This window comes from Phasianus colchicus, chromosome 6 (genome assembly GCF_987193195.1).
Source record: "Phasianus colchicus chromosome 6, bPhaCol1.hap1.1, whole genome shotgun sequence".
NCBI lineage: Eukaryota > Metazoa > Chordata > Aves > Galliformes > Phasianidae > Phasianus > Phasianus colchicus.
Window position 1 is genome coordinate 38,916,280 of NC_143441.1, and position 27,187 is coordinate 38,943,466.

Sequence of the window (27,187 nt, forward strand, 5' to 3'; positions counted from 1 at the left end):
ATTCTCAATTTCTAACTGCCATGGTGCATACCACTGCCCTGACCTTACTTTCATTATAATGCTAGCTGTTAGTATCACTGTAGATACTCTGATACTTGGAGGAGCTTGAGTTAAACACACTGTCAGCTTGAGGCACCAGGAAACTGGAGGATCAGGGCATTACCAACTTGATGGTGTGTTACTCAAATGATTTTTTGGGTTTGTTTTTTTCTATTTGTTTTCCAGGTGCTCGTATTTGATTTTGGCAGTGAAGTGTATGTCTGGCATGGAAAGGAAGTTACTTTAGCACAAAGAAAAGTAGCATTCCAGCTGGCAAAACACTTGTGGAATGGCACCTTCGACTACTCAAATTGTGACATAAATCCTCTGGACCCAGGAGAATGCAATCCCCTCATACCCAGGTACCAAAATTCAAGTTTAGTCTTATTTCAGAAACATTGGTTTCTTTCCCTTCTTTCAGTGTTAAATTTGATTCTTTTTCTTATATTGCCTTGTACAGAAAGGGACAAGGACGTCCAGATTGGGCTGTGTTTGGCAGGCTCACAGAACATAATGAGACCATACTGTTCAAAGAAAAATTCCTTGATTGGACAGAGCTGAAGAAACTCAATGAGAAGAATTCTAGTGAATCCCTTCATCAGAAGGTGCATTTAATAAGCATGCTAGGTATTTCAAACTAGATGGCCTAGCTGGGATGGAAGCCAGGGAAGCTTGTTCTTTAGGATGCAGAGCACTTCTTTATCTTGTGGGCTTTGACCTGAGGGTCAGAACATCACCAGCTATAGTGTGAAGCCACAGAAGTGTTCTTTATTAGTGCTGAGCAAGTCAGTGAAGACTGACAAGGTGGCTTTGACAAGGCATCAGGTGATGACAAGATTGAAACCACTGAAATATGTAGGAGTCAAAATATTCAATGGAGCTGTGTGGTATGGGAAGGGGGGAAAGGCTATGCTCAAAGAAATCTGTTCTGTGTTTTTCACAGGAAGAATCCAAATCTGATTCTAAACCATATGATGTCATGCTAATGGTACCTGTGCCTCAAACTGCTGTAGGCACAGTTCTGGATGGAATGAATATTGGCCGGGGCTATGGACTTGTAGAAGGAGAAGATGGGAGGCAGTTTGAAATTATCACTGCATCTGTGGATGTCTGGCACATCCTGGAGTTTGATTATAGTAGACTGCCTAAACAAAGCATAGGACAGTTCCATGAGGGAGACACATACGTGGTGAAGTGGAAGTACATGGTGAGCACTACAGGTTAGTGAACAATTCTGTTTCATCCTGCTGAAACATGGATAAGTGCAGATAAAACAGTTCCTGTTAGTGCTGAGATCCAGCAATATATGAAACTATTGTAAAGGTTAGAAATGCTAATTTAGTCTTCCTAGGCCTTGAAGTAGTAAGAAAAAAAACCCACAAAAACAGTAGTTATTTTTCATAGCTTGAATGTAGTACTGTCTATCTCTGCTTTTGCCCAACAGTGGTGTACACATTCACAAGACAGCTCATTAAGCCAGAATTGTGCACAGAGCTTAATACCAAAATAACTAGGCATCTGGATACAGGAGAGGTAGGCTTAGCAACAGGAAAGCCTTTGTTGGGTAATGGAGAACAGCAACAATGACAGGAAGAGTCCTTGCCAACTCAATGCCCTTACTGTCATTTTTGCTGGAAACCCTTTTCTATGGGTTCAAACAAACAATTTTGACTGTGTTCTGACAAAGTGCCTGACAGCAGCAGGTAAATGTTGAAAATCAGCTCATTGTGCTCATTGGAACTCTCCCTTCTGGCACTATAATAAGAAGTGGCATTTGTGATCAGTAAAATAGAAATAATATAAAAAAGGATTGCTCTGAGTAGGAAAAGATCAAAGCTAGTTGAAAGCAGTGAAACAGTTATACAGCCTCAGGCTTTTAGCCAAAAAACGTAGGAAGGTCTTTTTCAGCATTATTGACTTCTGATACTGGTAAATCCAAGAAAAACACAAAAGCCTGTAAGCCGTGGGAGAAGTGTATAACACTAATATTGAATTGTAAACAGTCTCTTAATCCAAAGGTCTGAAAATATATTCCATTGCTCCAAAAATGAACACATTGTTGTGTAGGAGGCTGTACTTTTATGGGCTAAATGCACAGTTACGAGTGAAACCATACATTTTAGATATGACTAGTAGCTTGAATATTCTCAATTTAAAAAATAAAACCAGGATACTCTCTCTTAAGTGTTTCAGTTGGATTCTGGTCAGCGCATTTTTAGGAATCTGGTTGAAAGCTCTTGGTTTTGAATTAATTACATGTTATCTACTATTCACCAGTAAGAATAAAATATTCCATAACTGGTTTTATTGTTGAACTTCACTTACTCCAAACATCATTTTAAAAAGCTTACCAAATAGTCTCTTTTATGACTGCAAAATACGTCTTTGGTTTCTTTTGTTCTGTAGTTTTCCTTTACCAAGAAGGAGTTTTCTTTTATGCCTGTAGCTTTCTCAACTGTTGCTATTTCCACTATTGCTCAGCAGCCAGCTATTTTGCTGCCAAAGAACAGTGTGTAATGTGGAAAATGAGCCATAAAGCACTCTTCTGGTAACCTGATGGGACATACCATTTCACATGCTAATTTGCTCAAGTGTTTGTTAGTGACTTTGCTCCAGATACTAGCACTTCTTTCTATATGCTCTTCTCTTTTTGGCTTAGGTGAGCATCTCTGCACTTGGGCTTACATCCACCCAGTGAGGTAATACCAGCTTTGCATAAGAGCATGCTGGCTTGGTGGCCTGATGTTCCTCCAATTGGTTGTTTCATCTTTCCTGTTCTGGCCAGGATAGTGCTGAGCTGGCAGATGAGATTAAACCACGTGCTGCTTAAACCTATAGACAACGTACTTTCTTCAGCATGTGCTTTCTGTTTTGCAGTTGGAAGCAGACAAAAAGGAGAGCAACAAGTAAGAGCGGTTGGAAAAGAGAAATGTGTGTATTTCTTTTGGCAAGGAAGGCACTCCACAGTGAGTGAGAAAGGGACATCGGCACTGATGACAGTGGAACTTGATGAGGAGAGAGGAGCACAGGTGAGCTTCCTGCAGGTCTTGATGGGAGGCCTGGCAAGAGCTGCCAGCCCACAAAGTCACTGGCAGAAAGCATGGGTGATCTTTTTTGCCTCCTCTCTTTCTGTAATGATATCCTTGCAGGTGAAATTAGCTAGACTTCAAAATTACTTTTGGCTTTAGTCCAGCTTCCAGAGACGCATCAGTCTTCTTTATGGATCTTCATTTCCCACTCTCACTTATAGAGACTGTATTTCTGAGAATGGCTGAGGAAAGACATCTTCTCTCCTCCCTCTTAGAAAGAAGTGAAGCATAGGTGAAAGAAATTTGTGCCTTCCCTTTCCATATATCCAGGTAACAGAATGTGTTCCTAGCACTGGGAGCAGGAGAAGCACTCCGTTTTGTTGAACTCTGTCAGGAGCATTTTCTGCAAGGCTAAAACATGAAAATATGTTTGAAATCAAATTTTCAATTTGTTTACTCTGTCATTATGGAGGAGATTGCCTTATTTTGCAAAAATTCTAACAACTGCACATACAGCTAATTTAAAGAGTATAGACTTGGTTGTTAGGCTGAGTTCAGCATTACTGGTAAGAGCACACAAAATTAGGAGATTTAAAGTTAATCTCTGTACCTCAATAAAGCTGTAATTAATTCTTGAGCAGCAATGTAAACATGACTATTAAGCCGTGAGTTCACAGAGAAGATTTGCAAACACCATGTGACTCAGTGTGTGGGATGCTGTGCAACCTAGCTGATTTAACAATTTGCTATCTCAGTTTCACAATCAGAATTGAACAAAGAACGTGCATGTTGTCACATAAGCCAGTTTTACAGCAAATTTTAAGCCTACCAGAGTTCCTACAGTATTTCCCAAGCAGTTTCAAAGAATGTCAGGCAAGATGGCTCTGTCTTGTAAAGAATTCAAATAATGGTTAAATTAAACTAGTATAAATTAAAGTTTATTTTGTATTTTTTATCCTCTGAAACTCTTAATTGTTGGATTCCAGATAGAGGTTTCTTTTAATATGTAGGTCACATATGAAACTCATTGAATGTCAGCGCATATGGTAATTTCAGTGATATTCAGCCAAGTGCAAGGAAAGCCACCTTTGTGGGTGGCTGTAATTATATAATTTTTAATAAACCACAGGAAATAGTTCTCCCAAGACTGTATGGTTGCTTCATTTTTTTAAATGAATAGTGGTGCTTTCCAATTTCCAGGTACAAGTGCTTCAAGGGAAAGAACCGCCATGCTTCCTGCAGTGCTTCCAAGGAGGGATGATTGTGCATGCTGGAAGAAGGGAAGAGGAAGAAGAAAATGCACAAAGTAAATTACTGTTCATTAAGAGTTTCTGCCCCACAGTCTTTTCTTAACCTATTGTGAAGGACTTTGTGTTCAGTCTCAACTACAATATCTGTAGAAAAGAGCCATGAATGCCATGAATACCATGAGACTGCTTTGCTGTCAAGGTAGTTTATATCTTCCCCGGGCTTAGAGTGGACTTTGTCAGCCAAGAGCAAGCTGACTTCATTGTATTGATGCACGCATAAATTGTTCTAGTTGGTTTTTAATTAAGCAAAGTGCTTCTTTGCGTTAAAACATTCTTTTCTACATACTCTAGGAAAAAGAGCATTTTTATGAGCAGTTCTGTGACTAATGCAAAATTAAGCTTTTGTTACTTATTCATTGCACTTTACAACATATTCCTTGATGTAGCTTGGAAGTATTCCAGTTCACTTCTGAATGTGACCTGCTGTGCCTAAGGTGCATAGAGAAAGAGATGCTGAATAGAAAGACTATTCAGTTTGTTTCCCTTTTTGTTCCTGCAAGTTAAAAAGGAACAGAATCTTGACTTTTCTGCTCTTAACAGAGCAGATGTGACTCTTGAAGTCTCTCTCATCGCAAGGTTTCAGAAGGCACTTCTTTCTGCAGCAGTTTCTCTAGTAATTTTAGCCAAACCTGATGCTTAGTTCATTCCGTAACAATAGAGGAACACAACATGTGAAATCCATCTGGTATGAAAATAGCTGTTCCAGAGCAGAGGTCTTGAATTTTCAATTCCGTGTGACTGTATAATACCACTGCACTGTTCCTGTCTGCTCCAGGTGACTGGAGACTATATTGCGTGCGAGGAGAAGTTCCCAATGAAGGAAACTTACTTGAAGTAGCATGTCACTGCAGCAGCCTACGTTCCCGGACATCCATGATTGTCCTCAATATAAATAAAGCTCTTATCTACCTGTGGCATGGCTGCAAAGCACAGTCTCACACCAAGGATGTAGGAAGAACAGCAGCCAATAAAATAAAAGAACAGTGAGTGTCTGACCTATATTTTGGAAATGTTTATACAAACTACCAATTTGCTTAAAATAGTCTGCCTCGTATAACAATTGAAATAAATAAAGCTGTCCTCTGAGTACAATTGCAGTATGTGCATGCTTGATAAGAAGGAGGAATGACAGGTAACTGATTCACTGGAGTGGGGAAAATGTGTTCTGTGATCACTTCAGGTGAAAATCACTTATTCATCCTACTGTACTAATTAAAGTTGCAAAAAACATCCACGTGGAGGGAGAATCTCCATATTTGAGTAGCAAACTAAATCCCAGCTGATAGGATTAGAACCAAGGGGAAGATGTGCCTTGTGAATAAGTGATTGGAAATGAATTTAAGAAAGCATGCAAGGAGGACAGCAGTAATTACAAACTTGAACAGTAAGCTCCTGTGAGCATCTACTCCTCCTTGGGTATGTGATGCTATGAGAATGTTGAAATTTTGTGTCTTGTTTACTGATAACTTTTGTCATCATTTTCCAAAAGATCATGATGACACAATGTACGAAAAGTGGTTTTGTGTTCTAGTAATATCTGAGCCAGCAAGTTTGTGTGGTGGTAATTGGGGCAGGGAGAAAAACTGGATTCAGTCTTTTTCTTTGTGTTTTGCAGATGTCCGCTGGAAGCAGGGCTGCACAGCAGCAGCAAGGTGACAATACATGAATGTGATGAAGGGTCAGAGCCTTTGGGATTCTGGGATGCATTAGGAAGGAGAGATCGAAAGGCCTATGATTGCATGTTGCAAGGTAGACCTGCATTCCTGAGTTTGGCACTTCCAGTTTACTTTACTGGTCTGTAGTATTGTCAGATTTAATGTACAGGTTTTGAAGAACTACTTCCTTTCAATGAGCTGCTAACAAAAAAATCCCAACCTCTACAAAGTTAAGCAATACTCTTCTAGAAGGAAAGTGCTGGAAAACAAGTGTTTCATTTTCTTCTCACCCCCTTCTGCAGCCCCTCTGTGTTTATGCAGCATGGAGCAACAGTTAATGCTGTTACCTAAACATTTTACTTCTGTTCTGAAGGGATTAGGGAGCTGTTCTGCACACATTCTTCTCCAGTCTTTGCTTTCAAACTGCCAGCAAAGGTAGCAGGAGAATTGATTTACAAAGTGGAAAGTAGGCTTTGAGAAGGGCTTGCTTCACTTAAGCTGTGAAACAGCCAGTTATGACATGGCTGACAGTAACTAGCCAGGCAGCTAGTAACTGATGGCAGCCAGCCTTTTAGCTCAAGTTCATCACAGCTGCTGCCAGTCTCCCAAGACATCTGGTTATCTTTCTTGATTTTTGAAAAAACAGAATTTAGAGTCACTCTAAATATTTATATTTATTTATTTATTTTGATACATTCATCTCCATTATTTCCTATTGAAAATCTTTTTTTCTTGTTTTTATTCTTTCAAGATCCAGGAAAGTTTAATTTCACCCCCCGCCTGTTCAGCCTCAGTAGTTCTTCGGGAGAATTCTCAGCCACTGAGTTCGTTTACCCTTCAAGAGACCCTGCTGTCATCAATTCTATGCCCTTCTTGCAAGAGGATCTTTACACTGCCCCACAGCCAGGTATCTGCTTTAATATACTTCTGTAACTGAAAAACAGATAACTGTAGCATGCCTTGGGCAGCAATTCAGTTACCGTAATGACTTCTAACTTGATTTATAGCAGGAAAATGTGTGTATGTGATGTTTATACAGCATTAAGCAATGAGTAATTTCTCCATGATAAATATGCTGAGAATTAATCAAATATATTTGTATCCCAAAAGCTTGCTATAAAAATACCTTGTTTATATCAGAAAATCAGAGTTCAGCTGAGGTTCAGCTGGATGAATAACAAAAGGGATTGGTAAGCTTCAAAATGATCCTGTTCTGATGCAGACAAGCATGTAAGGCTGATGTTGTTCAGGGAATTCCAAGAACTAGTGAGTGGTAATGGCGGGTTTGCTTTTTTTTTTTTTCCTGCATAGCACTGTTCCTTGTTGACAATCACCATGAAGTGTACCTGTGGCAAGGTTGGTGGCCTGTGGAAAACAAAATCACTGGATCAGCTCGAATCAGATGGGCTACAGACAGGAAATGCGCCATGGAGACAGTGCTCCAGTACTGCAAAGGTAACAGATGGTGTGCCTGGCTGTTCTGTGTGTGCCATTCTTTTCTAGGGGCTGTTCACTTAGGTGCTCCCCTGATAAACACCTGTGTATTTGAAGATACATTCTCCACTCTTTACTAGCAAATAATTTGCCCAGTAATGCCGTTATTCCCAAGTTGCCACGTTTCTCTCGTGACCCTTTTCTCACAGAAAAGGCTTTTTTTCCCCGTGTGCTCATTGTGAGAGCATAGTTCAGACATCAGATTTCTAAAAGGGAATTCTGAGAACAGAGCCTCTTAAATTTGCTTTCTCCCTAGCTCCTCTTAGATTTCATAAGCTTGTGTGTGTCAAAAGACTGAATGAAAATACTTTTTGCTGATATAACTGGGTTTTGATTTACTGGGGGAGATGGAAAGACTGAAGATCAAGAACAAGTGTCACACTGAAATAGATGGCTACTGGAAAAGCTGGAACACAGAGCTAAGGCCCTTGCTCGGTAGTTTCCTAGACTCATTTCTACAAGGCAGAGTTACTGCTGCTCAGCGTGCAGTGATTCAAGCTGTAATTGATGGTCATGTAAGAGTCCAGATTCATTTCTACACTAGTAGAGTTTCTTTGAAACGTTGCAGTGCTTTCATCTCATTTCATCTAAGGTTATGTGAGACTGGAAACAGACCTTGCATCTTCCAACAGAGGATGAATAAAGAAAGGTGGGGAGAGAAGAAGGCATAGTAACAGCCATGTTTGGTCAGCTCAGAGCAATTCTCACAATTGCTCTCACAAAGCACCAAGTTACTAACTGGTGCAAACTGTGTCCTTTGTAAGGAAAGGCTGATCTCATGATGATACTGATTATTTTTTTTCTGTAGCAAATAATCTTTACAGCTTGTGACAGAACTAGTGACAACTGTCATCATCTCCCATGGGCACTTGTATGTTTGAAGAGAGAGAGCAATATCCATGTCGGATTCCATCCTTACAAAGATAGAACCGTTCTACTTCCCAATCTGCAGATCCAATAGGAACAGAAGCAATTGCTATGATGTTTCTATTCTATTTTGCGCCCCCCCCCCCCCCACTCAGCTCTTATAAGCATCTGGAGTACTGCATCCAGGCGTGGGGCCCCCAGTACAGGGAAGATGTGGAGCTCTTGGAACAGCTCCAGAGGAGAATGGCCACCAAGATGATCAGAGAGCTGTAGCACCTCTCCTCTGAGGAAAGGTTGAGAAAACTGGGCTTGTTTAGCTTGGAGAAGAGAAGGCTCCAGGGAGACCTCATTGTGGCCTGCCAGTACTTGAAGGGAGTGTATAAACAGGAGGGGAAATGACTGTTTACATGGGTTAATAGTGACAGGACAAGGAGGAATGGTTTTAAACTGAGAAAAGGAAGATTTAGGTTAGAAGTTTTTCACACAGAGAGGAGTGATGACACACTGGAACAGGTTGCCTGGGGAGGTTGTGGATGCCCCATCCCTGGACGCATTCAAAGCCTGGCTGGCTGTGGCTCTGGGCAGCCTGGTCTGGTGGTTGGTGACCCTGCACATAGCAGGGGAGTTGAAACTAGATGATCATTGTGGTCCTTTTCAACACAGGCCATTCTATGAATCGACGATTCTGTTCAGTGGCCTGGTGTCACTGAGGGGAACTGGTAACAACTGGCAGGACACCGCTGAAAACCAGTGTCAGAGACACTGAAATGTGACCCTTCTGAGACTGTGTTGCTGCTCTGTGTAGTTGATCTTCTGGTGTCCCTGTCACTGCCCAACCAAAACAGCATATGTGTAGGGTGCTACAGTCAAGGCAGTACATGGAAACATCTTTAGCAGGGATGGCTGAATTCCTAAAGAAACAGCTAGCCACTTCCTTCTCTCACTACATCCCCCCAGAATGATTACATGCACCTCTGAGATCACTTCATACAGTATGCTTCCAGCAGAAGTAAATGTCAGCAGAGAGGAACAGAGCCCATACAGTGAAATGCCCGGAGTTGCTCAGCAGGCAGTGAGAGAGAGATGGAAATAAGATCCTCCCAGGCTGTGTTTGCTATGCAGTGCTGTAATCTTCTGGCAATAAAAATCATGTTTTCTGGCCCCAGCAAAAAATGGAATCTGATATACATGTTGAGGTTTGGATACTTTTCTAGATTTCTTGAACATCACTGACTTAGATGATGAGAAAAGGGGGTTAAATTTGCTACACCTCAGTTTGCACAGTTAAAAGCTCTTCAGTGACTCCTCGTGGGTCTGAAGTATAGTATACATATCATAGGTTTTTTGCAGGGTGCTAACTTTGTAGCCCCTGACTATAATTTTGCAGTAGTAAGAGCTTTTTCCTCTTTGGTTGGATGGGTACAGAGCAAGTTTATTACCCTGAAAGATCAATACTACTTGTACTATTTCTATGCCAAAGCTGATGTCACAGAATCATAGAATGGGACCTTTTTTGCTGGCCCATCACTTCCATGATCTAGCATTAGGCTGTTCTGTCAACCAGTTCAAAATTTCATTGCATCAGGCTACCAGAGCTGACTAGATCTTGTGTGTCATTACTTACTAAGGGGGTGAGATTAAAAACCAAGAGATTAAATGTAGGAAATATTCTGATTGGTATATAGGTAGAGTGATCAGAAGCATAAGACGACACTTCTATTCTTCTTTCTCCATTTCTTTCATCCTCTATTTCCCTCTCACTCCTCTCTTTCCTGACTTGCAATGTTTAACCACATGATGGTATGAAAAAGATTGATTAGCTCCTCTGGATATCCCTTGAATATACCTAACAGTTCTCCTTGTGCATAAATTTTAATTTAGTTCATCAGAACATCGTGAAACAATTTTCTGTGGTTTTATCCATTAAGTCAGCAGTCTGGAGTACTTAACTGCAGACAGCCAGGAGAGAGAAAAACTGGTCTGACCATCAGTGACTATGACTGTGGAGACCAGCTTGTGATGAGGGCAGAGTTCATGCAACGAAACTGTTTATCTGCTTATGTAAGAAGTCAGTCTTATGAGATGGTTATGCCTATACTGGCCCATTATCAAATGCAGCTCTCCTTTTGTCTCTTGACTGAATTACTGAGACAGGAGCAGTTCAACCAGAGCAGACTGGCATATTTTTGAAACACAGAGTTTTAAAGTACCTGTTGAATTTTTAAGTACCTGTTGAATCATTCATGGTAGAGTGAACAAATAAACCACAGTGCAAACACGTGGAAGAGAGGACTTAACATCAAGCATTCAGATAATAAACCTCCTGTCTAAATTGTGTAGTTAGAGCATTCACATTCTAATACATTTGTTTGACTGCTCCATAGAGCTTTTTCTCTACTGTTCAATTTCATGCTAACATGCTCTCTCTAATCAGCTTGCTACCAATACCTGATGTTAAGCCAAACCTGTAGTGTTGACATTTTGCAAGCTTACTGGAACAACGATGTCCAACTATTCTCTCCATTTGCATTCAGCATAATGTTGCATCAATGCTGTGGCTGCTCCCTAGCAGAGGGTAGGTGGCCATGTTCTTTCAGATCTTCCGACAAAAATGAAGACTATATGGTGGAGACTAAACAAAGTCTTCTTTAGCAGATTGATATTTTCTTGAGTAAATCCTAATTTGTTAAAGATGCTCTGGAATTACACATAGAATTTTGCAAGAAGATACAGCTTTCAGAAGTGAGGTTGTGTGATACTGCTTTGTTAGTTTCTCCTGATTCTGGACTTGGCAACATGTTCAGCTTTTCCATCTCCTGTCTGGAAAAACAATCTGATTAGAGTGATTTGTTTTAGTCCAATTTAGGAGAAGGTACAATTTTTTTTAGGACAATAGCTCCTCCCAGCCCCAGCTGCCTGCTTCTTTCTAAAGGCATTTGAGTTTATTGGTGCTTTTGAATCTTTGTGGTATGATTTCATTCAAGCAACAGGGCCTTTATTCAGCTGTTGTTGGTGTAATAACTTCAACCCTTTCTCTTACATGGTATCACTCCTAGACAGGGCTTACTGCCATATGTAGTGTTCTCTCACATGTTTTATACAAATTTAAACATCAGCAGAATTTGCCACCTAGCTATTGCAATACTTCTTTTTAACTTCCAGATCCTGTTCCTTTGAATTTGTTGTGACTGACTATGTCAAATGTCAGGATCCCAAGTTAAGGACAGTTCACGCATTCTCACATAGCCTTTCAAGCTTCATTGGTACTTGCTGCTGGTAGGACACTTCTACTGGGCATATGAGGAGGTTTTATTTACTTGAATTTGGCTGATTTCAGAGCATCACATTCTGCTAACACTATTCTCACTTTTTTTTGTAAGATAAGATGTACACTGAATTAGGAAGTAACCGTAAAGTTTTTGTCAGTGTACATGCTTTAATCTTTGTGGTCAGATACAGTAAAAAGCACACATCAAAACAATGAAAACAAACAAAAGAACACCAACCCCACATTAAAAGCTGCCATACTATGTGTAAAAGAAATCATGATGAAATGTATTCCTAATGCCTCAAATTACTTAACTACCTACAGGGTAGTTCTTCTTAGCATATGATACCAGAACATATGGTGCCACTTTTAATTTCTCTTTTTTGTGTTTTTACTGTTTTTTTTTGTTTGTTTTTTAGGAAAAAATGTAAAGAAGCCCCCAAAGTCCTATCTCATTCATGCTGGCCTAGAGCCTCTGACCTTCACTAATATGTTCCCAAGTTGGGAACACAGGGAAGACATTGCAGAGATCACAGAAATGGTAAATACTTTCAGTGTGCACTGTTTCCTATTGCTAGTAGTTGTCTTGTATTGCCAGTAACACTGCTATTTTGTGATGTCAAGCCCCAAAACCCCAAGAGTGAGCCTATTAAAGTGTGGTTTAAGAGTCTGCACAGGAAAAAACAAACAACATAGCTAAATGTTGACTGTGAGTGTGGCTATCAGAGGCATTCCCAGTTCTTTTTTATGTAACTTCTCATGCTGTTTTTTTTGTAAAAAACAGGGCAGGAGTGAAGTGCTGTCTGAATTGTCTCATAGAAATGGTTGTTAGCATTTAGCAGAACAACTGTTTCAACTTTGGGAAACAGGCAGCAACCTTCAGCTCTGCTTAGTCCTCCACATGGAAGGAGCTGGGGAGCAACATGCCCCACAGAGAGCTCCAGCATGAATTTCCCCACCTGGGAAGCACCATCACAGCTGAATTACGCAACTGTTTTAAAAGCCTTCAGTGAAGGGGAATCTCAAGGCAAATCACATTTGTTTCTTTGTAAATCTTCTGCAGCAATCCAAAGAGGGAACTGCTGGATTTGTGACTAAACACACAAGTTGACCTTAAGCTGAGAGTCTTAAAATGCAGGAATTCCTTCTGCAAAGCACAGACATTTTTGTGGCTGTGAAATGGTTGTAGGCAAAGTGTGGTAGGCAGTGTGCAGACCTACAGGTACAGATCTGCGCTCTGTGAGCCAGGCAGAACAGGTTGATCCCATGCTGTCCTCAGAGTGAGGCAAGCAACTGATGGTTTCAGCACTGTGATCCTGAACTTAGTGTTTTTTTTCTCTCCCCATAGGATGCTGATGTTTCTAACCAGATAATCCTTGTAGAAGATGTGCTGGCCAAGCTGTGTAAAACTGTGTATCCCCTAGCTGATCTCTTAGCCAGGCCTTTACCTGAGGGAGTTGATCCTCTGAAGCTTGAAATTTATCTTTCGGATGAGGACTTTGAGGTAAGGAGAGAATGGGTACACTGATACTCTGTGAGCATCTGTCCAACCTTGCTGTCAAGTCAGTTGATGTTTTTGCTGTGTGCCTTAACTAGTGGTGTACCCTCTTGTTTTCAATGCAGGTTGCGTTAGAGATGACAAGAGAAGAGTATAACGCGCTGCCATCTTGGAAGCAGGTTAATCTGAAGAAGGCAAAAGGACTTTTTTAAGCTGTATCTATTGGATTGAGCACCAAAGGGATGTCCATCTTCACTTTCTATGCCCTTTAGCAAAACTGTGCTCCACATTTACAAAATAGAGATAATCTGAAATTATTAGCAACTACCTATCTGGAGGCGTGTAATATGATAAAAGGCCAAGAGAACTCTTTGGAAATGGAATTCAATTTTGACTTTGAAGGTTATGTTTAAGCTCAGCTCTCCTATGCACTTAAACAGTAGTTTCTTGAGCTACTGCAGTAGCTGTCCTTTGGCTATCTCCAATACTTGCCATTTTTGTTTTTGAAGAAGTTCTCTTTGTAAAGTGTTATTTTGTTAGTTTGTGGATTACAAAGAATTTATATTTATATAAACACATAGAACAAGTATGTATTTAACAATGCAATATATATTCACTTTCAAGACTTTAATGTCAGAACTACAGAACAGTAGCTGGATGGCAGTTGCTTGTACTGAATTAGCTATACCACCAATATGTATCTCTTGCGCATTCTGAAAAGTTTCTCTTTGCAATAGGCAATGAATTGTTCTCAGTGCTGCTTCAGGTGCTAAACTGAACAAAGCATTTGTATTTATAGCATGGATTTCTTGAGAAACTATGCGAATCAACCTTTATACTTTAATATCCAAAAAATGTATAGTGCCTTGTTTTTTGTGTACAGTTTATATACAAAAAAAGATTGGTCTGCATTTTGAAGATGGCTCAGAATGGTCTCCTCTGTTACTTTTATAATAGTAGAAATAAAAACATCTCAGTTTCTAATACTTGTTGTAAACATTAAACATGTCTTTTGTGATATAAGAACAAAAGTAAAAGCTTCCAAATAAACTCTTAGCAATGCTCTGACTTGTCATTATTTTGTACTGTAAACTGTACAAATTCATTGGAATCTTCCATAATGTGGTATCCTACCAAAATATTTTAACCTTACAAAACTGCAGGTGTTGTACAGTTATCATTGGAGAAGCAGAGAATGTAGAAGAAAAACATTGTATAAGATAAAATTAGTTTGTATGACACTTCCATGCTGCATGTTGGAACCATCACACAATTCCTGTATCCTTCTGGTTGTGGTTTTATACATGAAACCAAAATTATTATACTGACTTTCAACCTCTGAAAACCTTTTCAACCTTTGTGCAATTGGGAGTAAAACTTGAACTGAAAAAAAGTATGGCATTGTGTCCATTCTTTCCATAAGCACCAGAGTCAAAATCACTTTCATTCAGCTACTTAGGATACTGAATAGAGTGACTGGGGGAAAAATGATCATGATTTGAGATTTTTATGTGCACCTGTGTACAATCAATGAATATACAGATGTTAAAGAGCTTGACTACATAGTTATTACACCAAAGCAGAATAGATAGGATGCTTACCCATACCCTGGGCTCGCTTGTGAAACTCCAGCAGAGCAGATCTCCAGAAGAGATCCTTCCCCACTGGTAGTCAGCTCTTAAATTGGTCTAGGAGCACAGGTGAATTGCCTTTACATTAGTGAATGCACGTACCCCTGTGGCAGGACCTGAAAGATCCACTGCCTGCACCCCCATGTAAACACAAACTGATCTTGTGATTCCTCAGCAATTGGGATACTGAAGAATGCATTTGCTAAATCTGACAGAGATGTATTACTATTGTGTCCTAAAGCCTGAAATCTCCCACAATTGTCTGGAGAGCCAGACCCCACAGAATACCTATGCCCAAGATGTATTCCTGGATTGGGGCAATAGATACCTTATACTCCTGGACTGGGAGACATCCAACCCCCAGTTTCAACCATGTTTGGGTGAAAGGAATAGTCTTTCCCTAAAACCACCAATCACCACTCTATCTCCATCAAATTTGGTCAGATCTCCATAAATAATTGATGTTTCTGCTCCAGTATCAACAAGTGCCATAACTCCCTGGACGATTTTCCGGGACCAGAATACTGTCAACTCTACATAGGGACTGGAGGCCCTAGGGGGACTAACATCCCTTGTCATGCCATGAACTGAACCAAAGTCAAGTCTTTTGTTTCAGGTGACCTGGGCATCATGACCCAAGACACCTGAGGGGGCTTCTTTATTCTATAGGGAACAATGAAATCCTCTAAGTTTCACATCACCATTGGTACTCTTTCTATAACTCTTACCCTTGGTTTCTTAGGGTAATTTTGGAATCTGATTGGGCTGGCAGTCGATTTTCACAAGTTGGACTCCAGCCAAATAAGATTGTTAAACATTTGTTTTCGTGAGACCCTTACAGGCCCCAACTGAGGATTCCACACAGGTGGCCTCTTGGTTTTAACTACTGGAAGCACCTCTGCTTCTACTGCTCAAATACTGCGCCTAGTGCACAGACTGTCTCCCCCAAATCAGCTACGAACTGGGCAGCCTGTTGAATCACAGCCTCCAAGGGGTTTAATATGGAAACTAAGGTCCCATAGAGATGAGAAGGTGCCTGCTGTAAGATTAAGTCTCGCATACCTGCCAAAAACTTTACCATATCTGGGCTTTCAAATGAGTCCTCATATCACTTCTCTTACACCCAGTTCAGGAATATAACATTGAAGGTCCTCCATAGACCATAATCCTGCGTTTAATGGAATATCTGATTTGTTCAACCAAACCATGCAGCATGTTGCCATTAACCAGTCTATTATTGAATGGTTCTCATCATTATACTGAACAGCAGCATACAGTCTCTGCCTGAAGGCAGGGTATCATGGTGGCCAATTTTGATACTTCCATGATGCTTTCCACCCCTAAATCCCATAATCTAAGTAACTACACGGTACACTCTCTTTCAGCCTCTGCCAAAATTGCTGCACCATATCCATTAGTTCTGTTGGTGTATATGGCCTAGCCATTACATGTAAATGTGTTTGGGCAGGGGGCCATTAGACCAGCAGGAGTGCCCCCTGACCATCTTGTTCTTCCTTTGTCTTTTGGGTTATAACAGGATGGAGTTCCAAGGAATCCGCCATAAGTGGAACCTCTAAATCTGACTTACAGTTTTTGTTTTCCTGTTCAACCAGGTCCATTACTTCAGAGATGTCATTATCATCTATTGAAATATCACAGACCTGACCTATCAGGGAATGTAAAGTTGGTCTTTTCCCTATTAATACATTAAGTTCCTATTCTACTTTTTCAATATGGTCTTTTAATAACTGATTTCCACTTTCTAAGGTGTCAGCTCTTACCTCAGCTTGATTTAAGGCATTTAACAGTGGCTAACTGCCTTTCATAGTTACGATATCTCTGTCTAATCCTTGAAAGTATTCCATCATGCAGAATGGGGAAATATTCCCCATAGTACACAGAGGACCCCATTTCTAAACTACGGTTGCTAATTGGTAATAAAGAGAACCCAGAGATCTGTCCAGGGATCATTTCATCTAAAGGTATGACATTCTCCCCCCTGACCCACTTATAGAAATTCCATAGAAAGGACAGGATATAAGGTATATTTGGCCTACCTGGCTCGCTAAGCATACAATCAATGAATACACAGATGTTATAATATACCAAAGAGCTTGGCTACATAGTCATTACACCAAAGCAGAAACAAAAAAGATAGGGCACTTACCCATATCCTGGGCTCCTATAAAACTCCAGCAGAGTGGACCTCCAGAAGAGATCCTTTCCTTCTGGTAGTCAGCTCTTAAATGGGTCTAGGAGAGGTGCAGCCAGGCTCCACCCCTTCCTGCAGCACAGGTGAATTGCCTTCAGCTGTGCTCCCAGGGCTGACTCATTGCTCGCCTCAGGTGATCAATCAGAGGTTCAGGCTGTGATTCAGCAGTTCCCATACAACCTGGCATTTCTGTAACAAAAGTCTTGAAATACACAAATAGTGTTCAGCTGCTGTGGGATATTACAGGTGAATTTTCAGAACTGGTTGGATTTTTTTATGAAACTTTCTGTCAATAACTAAAAACCACTAACCTAATAAAAGGAGAGCAAAGATATTCAGAGCCAGAGTCCTTCCCACATAGCATTTAAACATCTGTCAGATCCTCAGCTATGTCTTCTGGATGGGATGCACACTTAGCTTGAACATGGAGGGCCTTATAGCAACAAGATTATCGTTTAAGCTTTGTTTCCAAAGTCATTGCTGTATTCATGGCATTACCTAAGTATTTTTGCACTTATGTATTTTCCTCTTTCACCTTCTCTGATGATAAAATTAAGCAGGAATCAAGTTTTGTTTATTCATGTTCAGTCTATGCTGTGGGGCTGGCAGGTTCCTCTGTTTTGATTTTCTCTAACAGTTGATTTGCATAGCATGATTGACCTTGTTCTTCCCTCTGTCAGGAAAGCATCATTTGCTTTTGTTTTTTGAAAACACTATCAGCCCTCCAAGTGCCACTGAAGGGCAGCATCCACCTTTGAAGCCTTTAGAAACTCAGCTAAAAGAGGAGGCAAGCAGGAACAGAGACCTGCAGGCAGAGAAATGTAATTCAGTGGTGCCAGCTTTTGGAGTTTCCACAGTGTTTACACGATACAGCCTGCTTTCTGGAACTGGGACAGAACCCAACTTCCTTACGTGCTTTGTTCCTAATTTCATATAGGAAAGCTTCAAAAGCAACTCGAAGGTGTGGAAAGAATGCAAATGTTTGTATTGTCCTTAATATTCCTGTTATTTATCAACATGCTTTCCTGAAATGCAAAGCTGACAATGGAAAGTTAGTCAGTGTGAGGCCTTGGACAGAACGGTTGGGTTATACTTTAACTTTTTGCTAGCATTCCTCTTCACTGCAGGGATGCTATTTATGGCTAGAAATTAGAAAAGGCCATTATCTTTCAGAATTGTTTTTACGACCCTGCATAGGAAATAGGGCTGAAATAGGGTTAGTCTGAGTGTGGGGGGAGGAAGGGAGTCTGTTTGTTTGTTGTTTGCTTAATGCCATTTGCTTGTTTCAAATAAGCTCCCAAAAACACAATGTCTAGGTTGAGTTGAAAGGCCAAGTACCTGGGACTCTGTGTTTGGAAAAAGCCAGTACCTTGAACACCACATTCTGCATTTTCTATCAGTCTGGCTCACAGCTTCCAGGCCTTGAGCCAGGATTCAGTCTTATCTCCTATGGTTTAATACTCCTCAGTCCTGACACTTAAAAATATTTTCTTTGATTACACAAACATTCTTGCAAGTGTAAGTTAGCAGTGAAATGGGCTGGACATTTGACATATAAGAATGAAAAAACTGCAAATAAAATGGAAAAAAAATGCAGTACTCATAGTACTCAGCCAGAAGAGGAGGGGAAAAAAAAACTACTCATCTTTACCATTCAAGGGATCTGTGGTTGATTCTGTGAGTCCAAGATGTTGCCATGGGTAAATGAACATTTTTAACCTTCCCTTTGAGATCAAATATGGAGATAAAGGAGCTTGGAGTACAGTGCTTGAATGACTGGTTGGTTTTCCCTCCCCTGGTCCCATATTTACATGTCCTGTTATGTTGATGCTGATTTTGTGTTCACAGAATCATAGAATATCCCGAGTTGGAAGGGACCCATGAGGATCACTGAGTCCAGCTCCTGGCTCTACACAGCACCACCCAAAATCCAAACCCAATGTCAGAGAGCACGGTCCAGACACTCCTTGAACTCTGGAACTCAGGGCCGTGCCACTGCCCTGGGCAGCCTGTTCCATGACCATGGCCCTCTAGTGAAGAACTTTTCCCTAACCCCTTCCTGACCCTTCCCTCAAGTAGCTCCTCCCATTCATTTTGTGCAGTTTGTTTGTGTGATACTTGCGGGAGTGTGCAGCCAAGTGGCAGCATTACCTCAGCCTGTAGCTGGCAGCCCTGCCTGTGGGAGGACAGCCCTAGTCCATGCTCCTCTGCAAAAGGGAGAGCCCCATGCACTGTGCGCACATCATCATCCTTCCTGCCTCTGGGTGGCTTTGCCTTGGGCCATCAGTGCAGCCATGCAGGCATACAACAGGCTGCCTAGAGAAGCTGTGGATGCCCCAATCCTGGAGGTGCTCAAAGACAGGTAGGAAGGCCTCTGGGCAGCCTGATCTGCTGAGTGGCAGTCCTGCTCACAGCAAGAGTGGAACTAGGTGGGCTTTAATGTCCCTTCTAAGCCAAACCATTCCATGATCTACATTTTTACTCCTCCACCCTAAATCTTGTGCAGCCCAAGGGGTGAAGTTGGCCGTGCTCTGTTTCTAAAGCCATAGTTCTCATGGAGCGCAGCCCCACAACCAGAGGGTCACATGCAGTCCTGCCTCACAGACCAGTTGCTCTCAGCAGGACCCTGGATTGCAGCTGATGTAAAGCTTTGTAACTCTTCCCTGCTTTGTGCCACCTGTTAGTCTCCAGTAGGAACCTATTTCCACAGTAAGGACCAGGCTGGGGATGAATTTCTTACATCCCATTGCTAAAGGACACAATATTTATACAGCAAGAACAGATCTGCTTTCTTTTCTCTCCTCAGTTAGCAATGAAGGGGACCTGAGGGCTACCCAGCTTGGCTGCCCATGCCAGGGCTGCAAAACATCATGCTTCTGTTTTCTCCTCTTCCAGGACCCACCCTTGGGACCAACCACTGTGTCCATGAGCCAGGGACAAGTCCTAGACAAATGCATTGCTGGGGGAGCAAGGGGAGAGAGAAGGAAGCAGCCTGTAACATCCCCACTTTCTACCCTGCTCACTGATACCCGGTGCATTAACTCAGATCCGAAGCTTTCAGCTCCATTTTGCACTCACTGAGTGGTTGCATTCACAGCCCTGCAGCCCCCTGCTCCCAGGCTGTGCTAATAAGCGTGTTACTTTCCAGTGGCAATCACTGAGCCACTTGTGCTGTGATAGCGGCACTCTTATCTAATCCCTTTAATTTAGATATTTACTCTGCAAACTGGTAGCTGTTTACTCATGTGGTTATTAATTGCCTTTACGTGGGCAATGAGCACGCAGCAGCCTTGCTGGGATGGCTGCCCCAGCGATGGCAGTGCTGCGAAGGACGGCTCCCACTGTGTGTGCTGCACCTAACGCTGCCGTGGAACTGGTAACACTTTATTCCAGGTGCTTCTGTTCTCATGGACAGCATTGTTCTTTCTGCACTTTGAATTGCTTGTAGCTTACAGACAGCAAAGTAATTGATTTGGCTCAGTTTACCTATGGGGACGAGGCAATATTTTATTCCTTTACTTCTATGTTGTTTTTTTTTTTAACTTAGGTCATTCATGCAAGCAGTCACCAAGCAAAATCTACACTAGTTCTAGTGCTGTTCCTACAGTCGGTACCCCCATTTCATGGAAGTCTTATCATTTGGATGCACAGTTGTGGTGGTTCTTTTCCATTCTGTTACCTGCGTGCCGGTACCTCAGCGCACAGAGCAGTGCAGTGCTTGTTTCCTGACCCCAAGTCCTACAGCTCAGGAAGGACTGGGATGCTGTGGGAGCAAAGCTGTGCTACACCACAGGAACAAAACCCGGCCATTCAGCACACTCACCGAAGGAAAACTTAACAGAAACAGCCTCAGGCTTTGAGCTTATCCAGAAGCCGCTCTTTTACACAAATTCCAGCAAACGAGACTTAACTTTTGCAATGGTTTTGGCTTTGGTAGAGCTCTGCCAGCCCGCGGTGCCCGGGCGGGCGCACAGGAGTGCGGGTGTGAGGCACAGACGGACCGGCCGACGTTCCACCAGAGCTGCGCCGAAACTGCAGAGCTCGGGAGAAAACCGTACAGCCGCAGTCCGAGCCGCAGAAGCCCACGCCCCGGACAGCGCCTAACGCGCACGACAAGCGGCCGTTAAAGGCCCGGGACCGTGAGCCTGGGCCGCGGCGAGGAGGCGGGGAAGCCCGCGGGCCGCTGCCGTGGAGCCCCGCCGCCGGCAGGTGGCACCTCCGCCCCGACCACCCCCGGGTGGCGGCGGGAGGGCGGCTATGGGGCCCGGCTCCACGCGGGGCGGGCGGCCCTGTGTAGCCGGCGGCGGGGGCGGGCGAGCCGCGCACGCAGCCCTTATTTGTAAGCGCCTGAGGTACTGAGTCAAGCGCTTCCTACTCTGCGGTGGGAAACCTGTCGGAAAGAACTAAAGGAAGCAACAAGCAGTAGTGTCTTGCCCTGCTGCTCTGGTGGCGGTGTGCATTCATTGTGTTCCACAACATCTGCAACTTCTGAGATAGCTTTTAGTACCCAGGAGGGGACAGGAGGTCTGTGACATCAGGGGATAAGGGAATGTCACACCTCCAGTGCTGTGTTCAGTTTGGGGCCCCTCACTACAAGAAAGACATCAAGGCCATGCTGTGTGTCCAGAGAGCGGCAATGAAGCTGTGAGGGGTCTGGAGCACAAGCCTTATGGGGAGCAGCTGAGGGAGCTGAGATTGTTCAGTTTAAGGTCTTTTCCAACCTTAATGATTCTGTGGTGTGTGTCTAGGACAAGAGAACTAGGAGAATGAAGGCAGAATGAGAGCCCCCAGTTCAAGCAATGCTGGTGATGCCCAGCCCACCACACCCAGCCCCTTCTGTCAGAGCATCAGCCCCTCAGGTCAGGCGCACATCGGGGCATTGCCCCAGAGCTCTTCCTATGGAGGCAATGAGGCACAGCACAGGAGTCCCCGGAAACCTGAAAGCTGACAGTGGTTTCATGTAAGGGACAGCAGAAGTGTGGTACATCAGAGACAATGGGAATGGGCAAGGAGGGTGGGATGTGTGTGTCTGAGGTGGGAGCACTGGGAATGGGTGATTATTGGCAGTTTGCTTGTTCCTGAGACAGAGATCCAAGTGGATGACCAAAACCAGGCTTGGATCTTCTTTTCTCTCATTTGCTATGACTTATTTATAGGGTTTATTACTGTGTAAATAGATGTGGGAGGGAAGTGGGCCTTGTACATTTAACCTGAAGCCAGCAGTGGCTATAAGCTGCATGTTCTTACCACCAGCAGCCCAGAGCTGCCCTTGCACAGAGGACTGGTAAAAGTGTGAGGTGTAGCCCGGTGCTGCATAGACATGGCAGCGTGGCCAGGATGGCAAGACTGATGCAGTTGCTGCCACTTGAGCTAATGAGCCCCAGGTTATTAGCTTGGGCAGTGTGCTGCACTGACATCAGGGGCTTGTGCTGGCGCCCAACCCACCAGCATGGATGCCTCTGGGCTGTTTTTCCTGGGTAAGCATAGACTCAGGGGCCAGGGTAACTACTTCATTCAGACTGCCTTCCTCGCTTTCTGTAGCACTTCAGAAAGATGAAATAGTTCCTCAGCTTTTGTTCTTGCCTACAGAGGAGGAGATGACCAGGAAGAGGTAAGCTAAAGGAGAGCATGGGACCAGCTATAAGCAGCTTTTCACTGCCTCACTCTTACTTTTGTATTTTCAGTCTTCAGATTTGCAGAGATGCTTTGCATGTGAGTCTGCCTCAAATCTCTGTACTGAGGTTGGGAAGAGGCATTGGATCGGACCTGTAGCCAGCAGAGCTCCACTCATTGCCACTGCTTGATTCTAAGATTTTGAATTATCTCATCCATAAGGAACCAGGACAATCAGGTGAATTGTACCCAAAAGATTTTTCCATCTCACCACTAACGGTAAAGAATCCCAGCGTATATGACACCTCTATGGAGGTCTGAGTGAAGAGAGAGAAATCCCACTGCTGAAGTCTGCAGGTACTGAAGTTTTCTTGGGGCTTTGCAAGGTCTGCCTCGAACCCCTGCTATTGCACCAGGGCTCTTCACCTCTATCTAAAACTGTACAGGAGCTCAGCATACTCCTTCTCTTCTTAGAGGGACTCAGAATGCTCCACTAATGAGTTCTGCACAGAGCGCACCAGCCCTGGCTCCTCTCATGATGAAGCAGAGCTGGTGGAGATAGCAGTAATGTGCCTTTACCCAGTAAGACTATAGTGTCTAGATTTTGCGTTTCATGTTATCTTCCTGACCATCTGGTGATGGCCATCTGCTGGTCATTGTACCCCACATGCTGGGGGAGCAGGAAAGGGAGAGCTGAGGGACCAGGTTAATGTATAGGGAGCTCAAGTGTGCGACTCCTCTGTGCGTTGTCCAGGCCCCAGGGCTGGGCTCACACCACACTCCGTGGAGCTGGCCCTGCCTGTCAGACAGCTGGGTGCTGGGAACCTTCCCCAGATTAGGTCAGACTTAGTTTCCAAGATCATTTGCAGTCTAGTGAAATGTAAGCCATTTCCTGCTAAAGAGATGGTTGTCTAAAGGCTCAAGGCACGGAAATTAATAACGTGCACTGCGTGTCAGCAGACACGATGCCTCAGTTGTTGAGTGGGAAAAAGCCCCGGGGAAGTGAGAGCTGCGATGATGAAAGGCCGTGAGCAGCTGCTGAAAATGTTCATGAACCAAGTGTAACTCTACATAAAGAACTAAAAATTAAAGCCTGGTTTGATTAAATGGATTTGGGAAGGCCAGCCACCTTCTGGAGAGCAGGAGGTGCGAGATGATCTAGGCTGTTTCTGAAGAGGGAAGATGTGCAACAGCTTGCTGGCCAAAGCACTGTGCTCCTGCTCCCGAGGCAGGCCGCAGGCTCCCAGGGCCAACTTTCATCTCCCTTCAGTCGTGGTGCTCTTTGGCAGTACCAATGTCCTCTGCCGGCTCTTTGTCCCCCACACCAGAACACATACTCATGCACAAGCAGTGTATGATCGTGGGTGCGTGCGAGTAGTTCCAAAACTGTTGAAATTTGGTCACCTTCACAAAAGTAATTTCAAAAGTGGTGAACGTTTCTGCTCTCAGTTAAATTGCGCCCAAAGCTCCCGATTCTTTAGGTAGTGGGATTGCCAGTAACACTGGTGGAAACTACGAGTACTCAACATCTGAAAATCAGAGCACATTCACTTTTGTGTCTGACCTGAAAGAACTGCCTGGAAATAATGCCTGATCATCTCCCCTGAGGATCAGTGCACCCCGCAGGGAGCCTGGAACCTTTGTCCTGCACACCACCCAGGTCAGTGGGTGACAGCTCTTGCCTGGGTAACAGAGGGCTGCAAGGGAAGGAGCGTTTGTTAACACACAGTGTATCTGTGTGCCTGAAGAGGTGGGGTACTGTGGACTGGGTGATCTCTTTGCAAAGTGGCTTTCAGAGTTCCTGGGTGTGCATCCAGGCTCCTCTTGCCTTTCTCTCTAGTTTGGGCCAAATGGGCTAAAGAAAAGGAAGGGAAATGTAGCCATACGGGAGAAACTGAAGAGATTGGAAATAGAAGCAGGAGATAACAAAATAAGACTCTGCCTGGGAAAATTTAGGTTAATAGAGTTGGGGGAAATAATCCAAACCACTGCTAGTCAATATGACAGGGAAACCTGGAAAGCAGACTGCTAGCTGCAGGTGTGTTGGTTAGCATCCTTGCTGAATTGCAAGGCAAGGCACTGTGATTTGGGGCTGCATGCAGAGGTGTCACATCGCAGGTGGGGATGTGCATAGGACTGCACCAGAGATGCACCTGTGCTGATGTGAGCATTTCTGTGCACCTCTGGCCCAGAGTGATGCAGGTGGAGTGGGGATTGTTCAGAGAACACCACCACAAACCAGGGGTGGGAGGGAATGGCTCAGTGAGAGAAGGCTGAAATAGTTCTGCACAAATAATATGTCCAAATGATGAGTAAGGGAAGAGGATGTGATAGCCCTCCACAAGTATTTGGAAGCTCTGAACACCAAGGGTGGCTCATTTAGGATAAGATTAGATGTAATGGAGTGAATTTATGGGCAGGAAAAATGTGTTTTATGTGAGGACACAATGTTCTGAATGGTACCAGAAGATACTAGTGTTTCCCAAAGTAGTGTGGAAATCCCCTTGGCAAATACAGAACTGCTCCGGATGTAAAAAGAATGTTCATCATTACCTGGAACTCTCCCTGCAGTCAGCTTGTACCGTGAAGGAGGGTTTTGCTGGGTACAGCCAGGAGGACATGGCAAAGGGCAGCTGGCTACAATCTGCTATCACCTGCAGTACTGGCAGTGTCCCAGCAGTGGCAAGGTGTTTTCATCCTACTGCATTCTTCCTGGAAATGAAACTCAAATCTGGGTGATATCAGGAAAATATTTCTCCAGTCCCATGGCAGTTGATCGCCCTCTGGGAAGTGAGGAGATGAAGGGAAGCGGTTTTAGAGAGTCGGGATATGCACATATGCTGCTCTGTTGAGAGGAGCATCCTCCAGGGCTGTCAGCCCAGCTAGAGCTGTACTGTCAATGTAAGATACCCTCACACTGTGCAGAGGCAGATGAGCTATGGACAACAAGGTAGGGAAGGGAATGGAAGGGGAAGGGAGGGGAGGGAAGATTTACTTCACCTTACTGATGACAAGGTGGCTCGTGAGAGGACATAGAGCCCTTCATCTCTCACTTGAATTGTTGCAGGCAAGGTGAAGCCCCATCTTCTACATTCCAACACCTATCTTGGATGCTCTGAGTCACCCTTTGGGTGTCACTTGTGGTTCCATGACCATACAGACAACTCAGGTACTCAACTTCAGGTGCTCTAACAGTGCAAACATTCCCTGTAATCTTTATTTATTCTCTGAAAGAAGCCTGTGGCCAGGCACTGCATGATTTAAGTACAGCAAATTTTTGTTAGAAAAAAAAAGTGGTGAGACGATTAAACGAATCTAGAAATTTTCCAGTGTACAGAGAGTATCTGTCAGTCTATTACGGTGTGGCCAAGCTGTAATTCCTGGGATTGCAGCTCCCACAGCCACCAGGGAAGAGTCACCCCTGTTCCACCACTAACTTTTCCTCATGGCACAGCTGAGCAAGGCACAGTGTTTCAGCTCATGTTTTATTCAGTCCCTTTGCAAGTTGAGGCTTTTAAAGGCATTCCAAGGGAAAGATTCTAGACTTGGATCCAATCCTATCACCTGCTGATGTCTCTCTTAACTCCAGTTGGTATAAAAGAGGCAAAAAAGGTGTTATTTTCTATCTCTTTTCCTCTCCCGTTCCCTGAAATCTGTCATCTATAGAGGCCAGGATATTCAGTGCTGCAAATCCTGCACGTTGGCTCATTAAAATGTCAGACTCACCACTGCAGACTCGGTGCGCTCGTTCCTACTGACAGCAATGGTCAGTGGGAGCTGGGAAAGTAGGAAAAATCCCACAACATTCTTTATGGTGCGATTAGAGATCAGAGTAGCTTTAAATTACATTAAAATCCGCTCATGTCATTAAGCAGAGCTTTCAGGCTGTCCTGTCAAACATACACATGCAAACATTTCAGTAAGTTTTCCCTTCTTGTGTAACTCAGGAAATAGACATATGTTTGACACACCCCTGCATGGTGACACGGGGTTCCAAAGTGTTTGTGTCTCTGCTGATCTGCAGTGTGTGGGGAAAATGGATATTTCTGCTGCGTCTCCAGCTGTTCTAGCGTAGCACCACACAAACTGCTTAATAAATACAGAGTAAAGTGAGAAATAAATCATTCTGAGGGAAACTGGAGGTGCTCTGAGAGCTGAGCACAAAGCTGTCACTCTGCTTCTCATAGAATCACTGCATGGTTTGGGTTGGAAGAGACCCTTAAGAGCATCTAGTTCCAACCCCCTGCTATAGGCAGGGACACCTCCTCTAGACCAGGTTGCTCACAGCCCCATCCAGCCTGGCCTTGGATGCTTCCAGGGAGGTGGCATTCACAACCTCACTGGGCAACCTGTTTCTTTCTGATATCTTGTCTAAATCTACCCTCTCCCACTTTAAAACCCCTTGTCCTATCACTACAGGCCCTTATAAAAAGTCCCTCCCCAAAGAAAAACTCTTCCCTTATTTATTTTCAGCTTACAGAATGGAGTCAGCATCTACTACAAACTCTGCTTTTCCACTTGCAGCTGGGCTCCTTGTACTTCCAAACCTTAGCTAACCTATTTCTTAGTGT

The 27,187-nt window shown here is 43.5% G+C and overlaps 1 protein-coding gene across 9 annotated transcripts in view; it reads left to right on the plus strand.

Annotated features, from left to right (window-relative positions):
* Window positions 1-14,223, plus strand: part of SVIL (supervillin) — a 134,332-nt gene extending 120,109 nt beyond the window's left edge. For all 9 annotated transcript variants that reach the window (XM_090143042.1, XM_090143041.1, XM_090143038.1 and 6 more), the window contains 12 exons: window positions 226-401; window positions 500-644; window positions 983-1,259; window positions 2,917-3,068; window positions 4,269-4,374; window positions 5,154-5,361; window positions 5,994-6,127; window positions 6,785-6,940; window positions 7,345-7,488; window positions 12,082-12,203; window positions 13,011-13,166; window positions 13,286-14,223. In XM_090143042.1, coding sequence (XP_089999168.1) covers window positions 226-401; window positions 500-644; window positions 983-1,259; window positions 2,917-3,068; window positions 4,269-4,374; window positions 5,154-5,361; window positions 5,994-6,127; window positions 6,785-6,940; window positions 7,345-7,488; window positions 12,082-12,203; window positions 13,011-13,166; window positions 13,286-13,372 — 1,863 coding nt within the window. In that variant the 3' untranslated portion in view covers window positions 13,373-14,223. The remainder of the gene's footprint in view (window positions 1-225; window positions 402-499; window positions 645-982; window positions 1,260-2,916; window positions 3,069-4,268; window positions 4,375-5,153; window positions 5,362-5,993; window positions 6,128-6,784; window positions 6,941-7,344; window positions 7,489-12,081; window positions 12,204-13,010; window positions 13,167-13,285) is intronic.
* The last annotated feature ends 12,964 nt before the right edge of the window (window positions 14,224-27,187 follow it).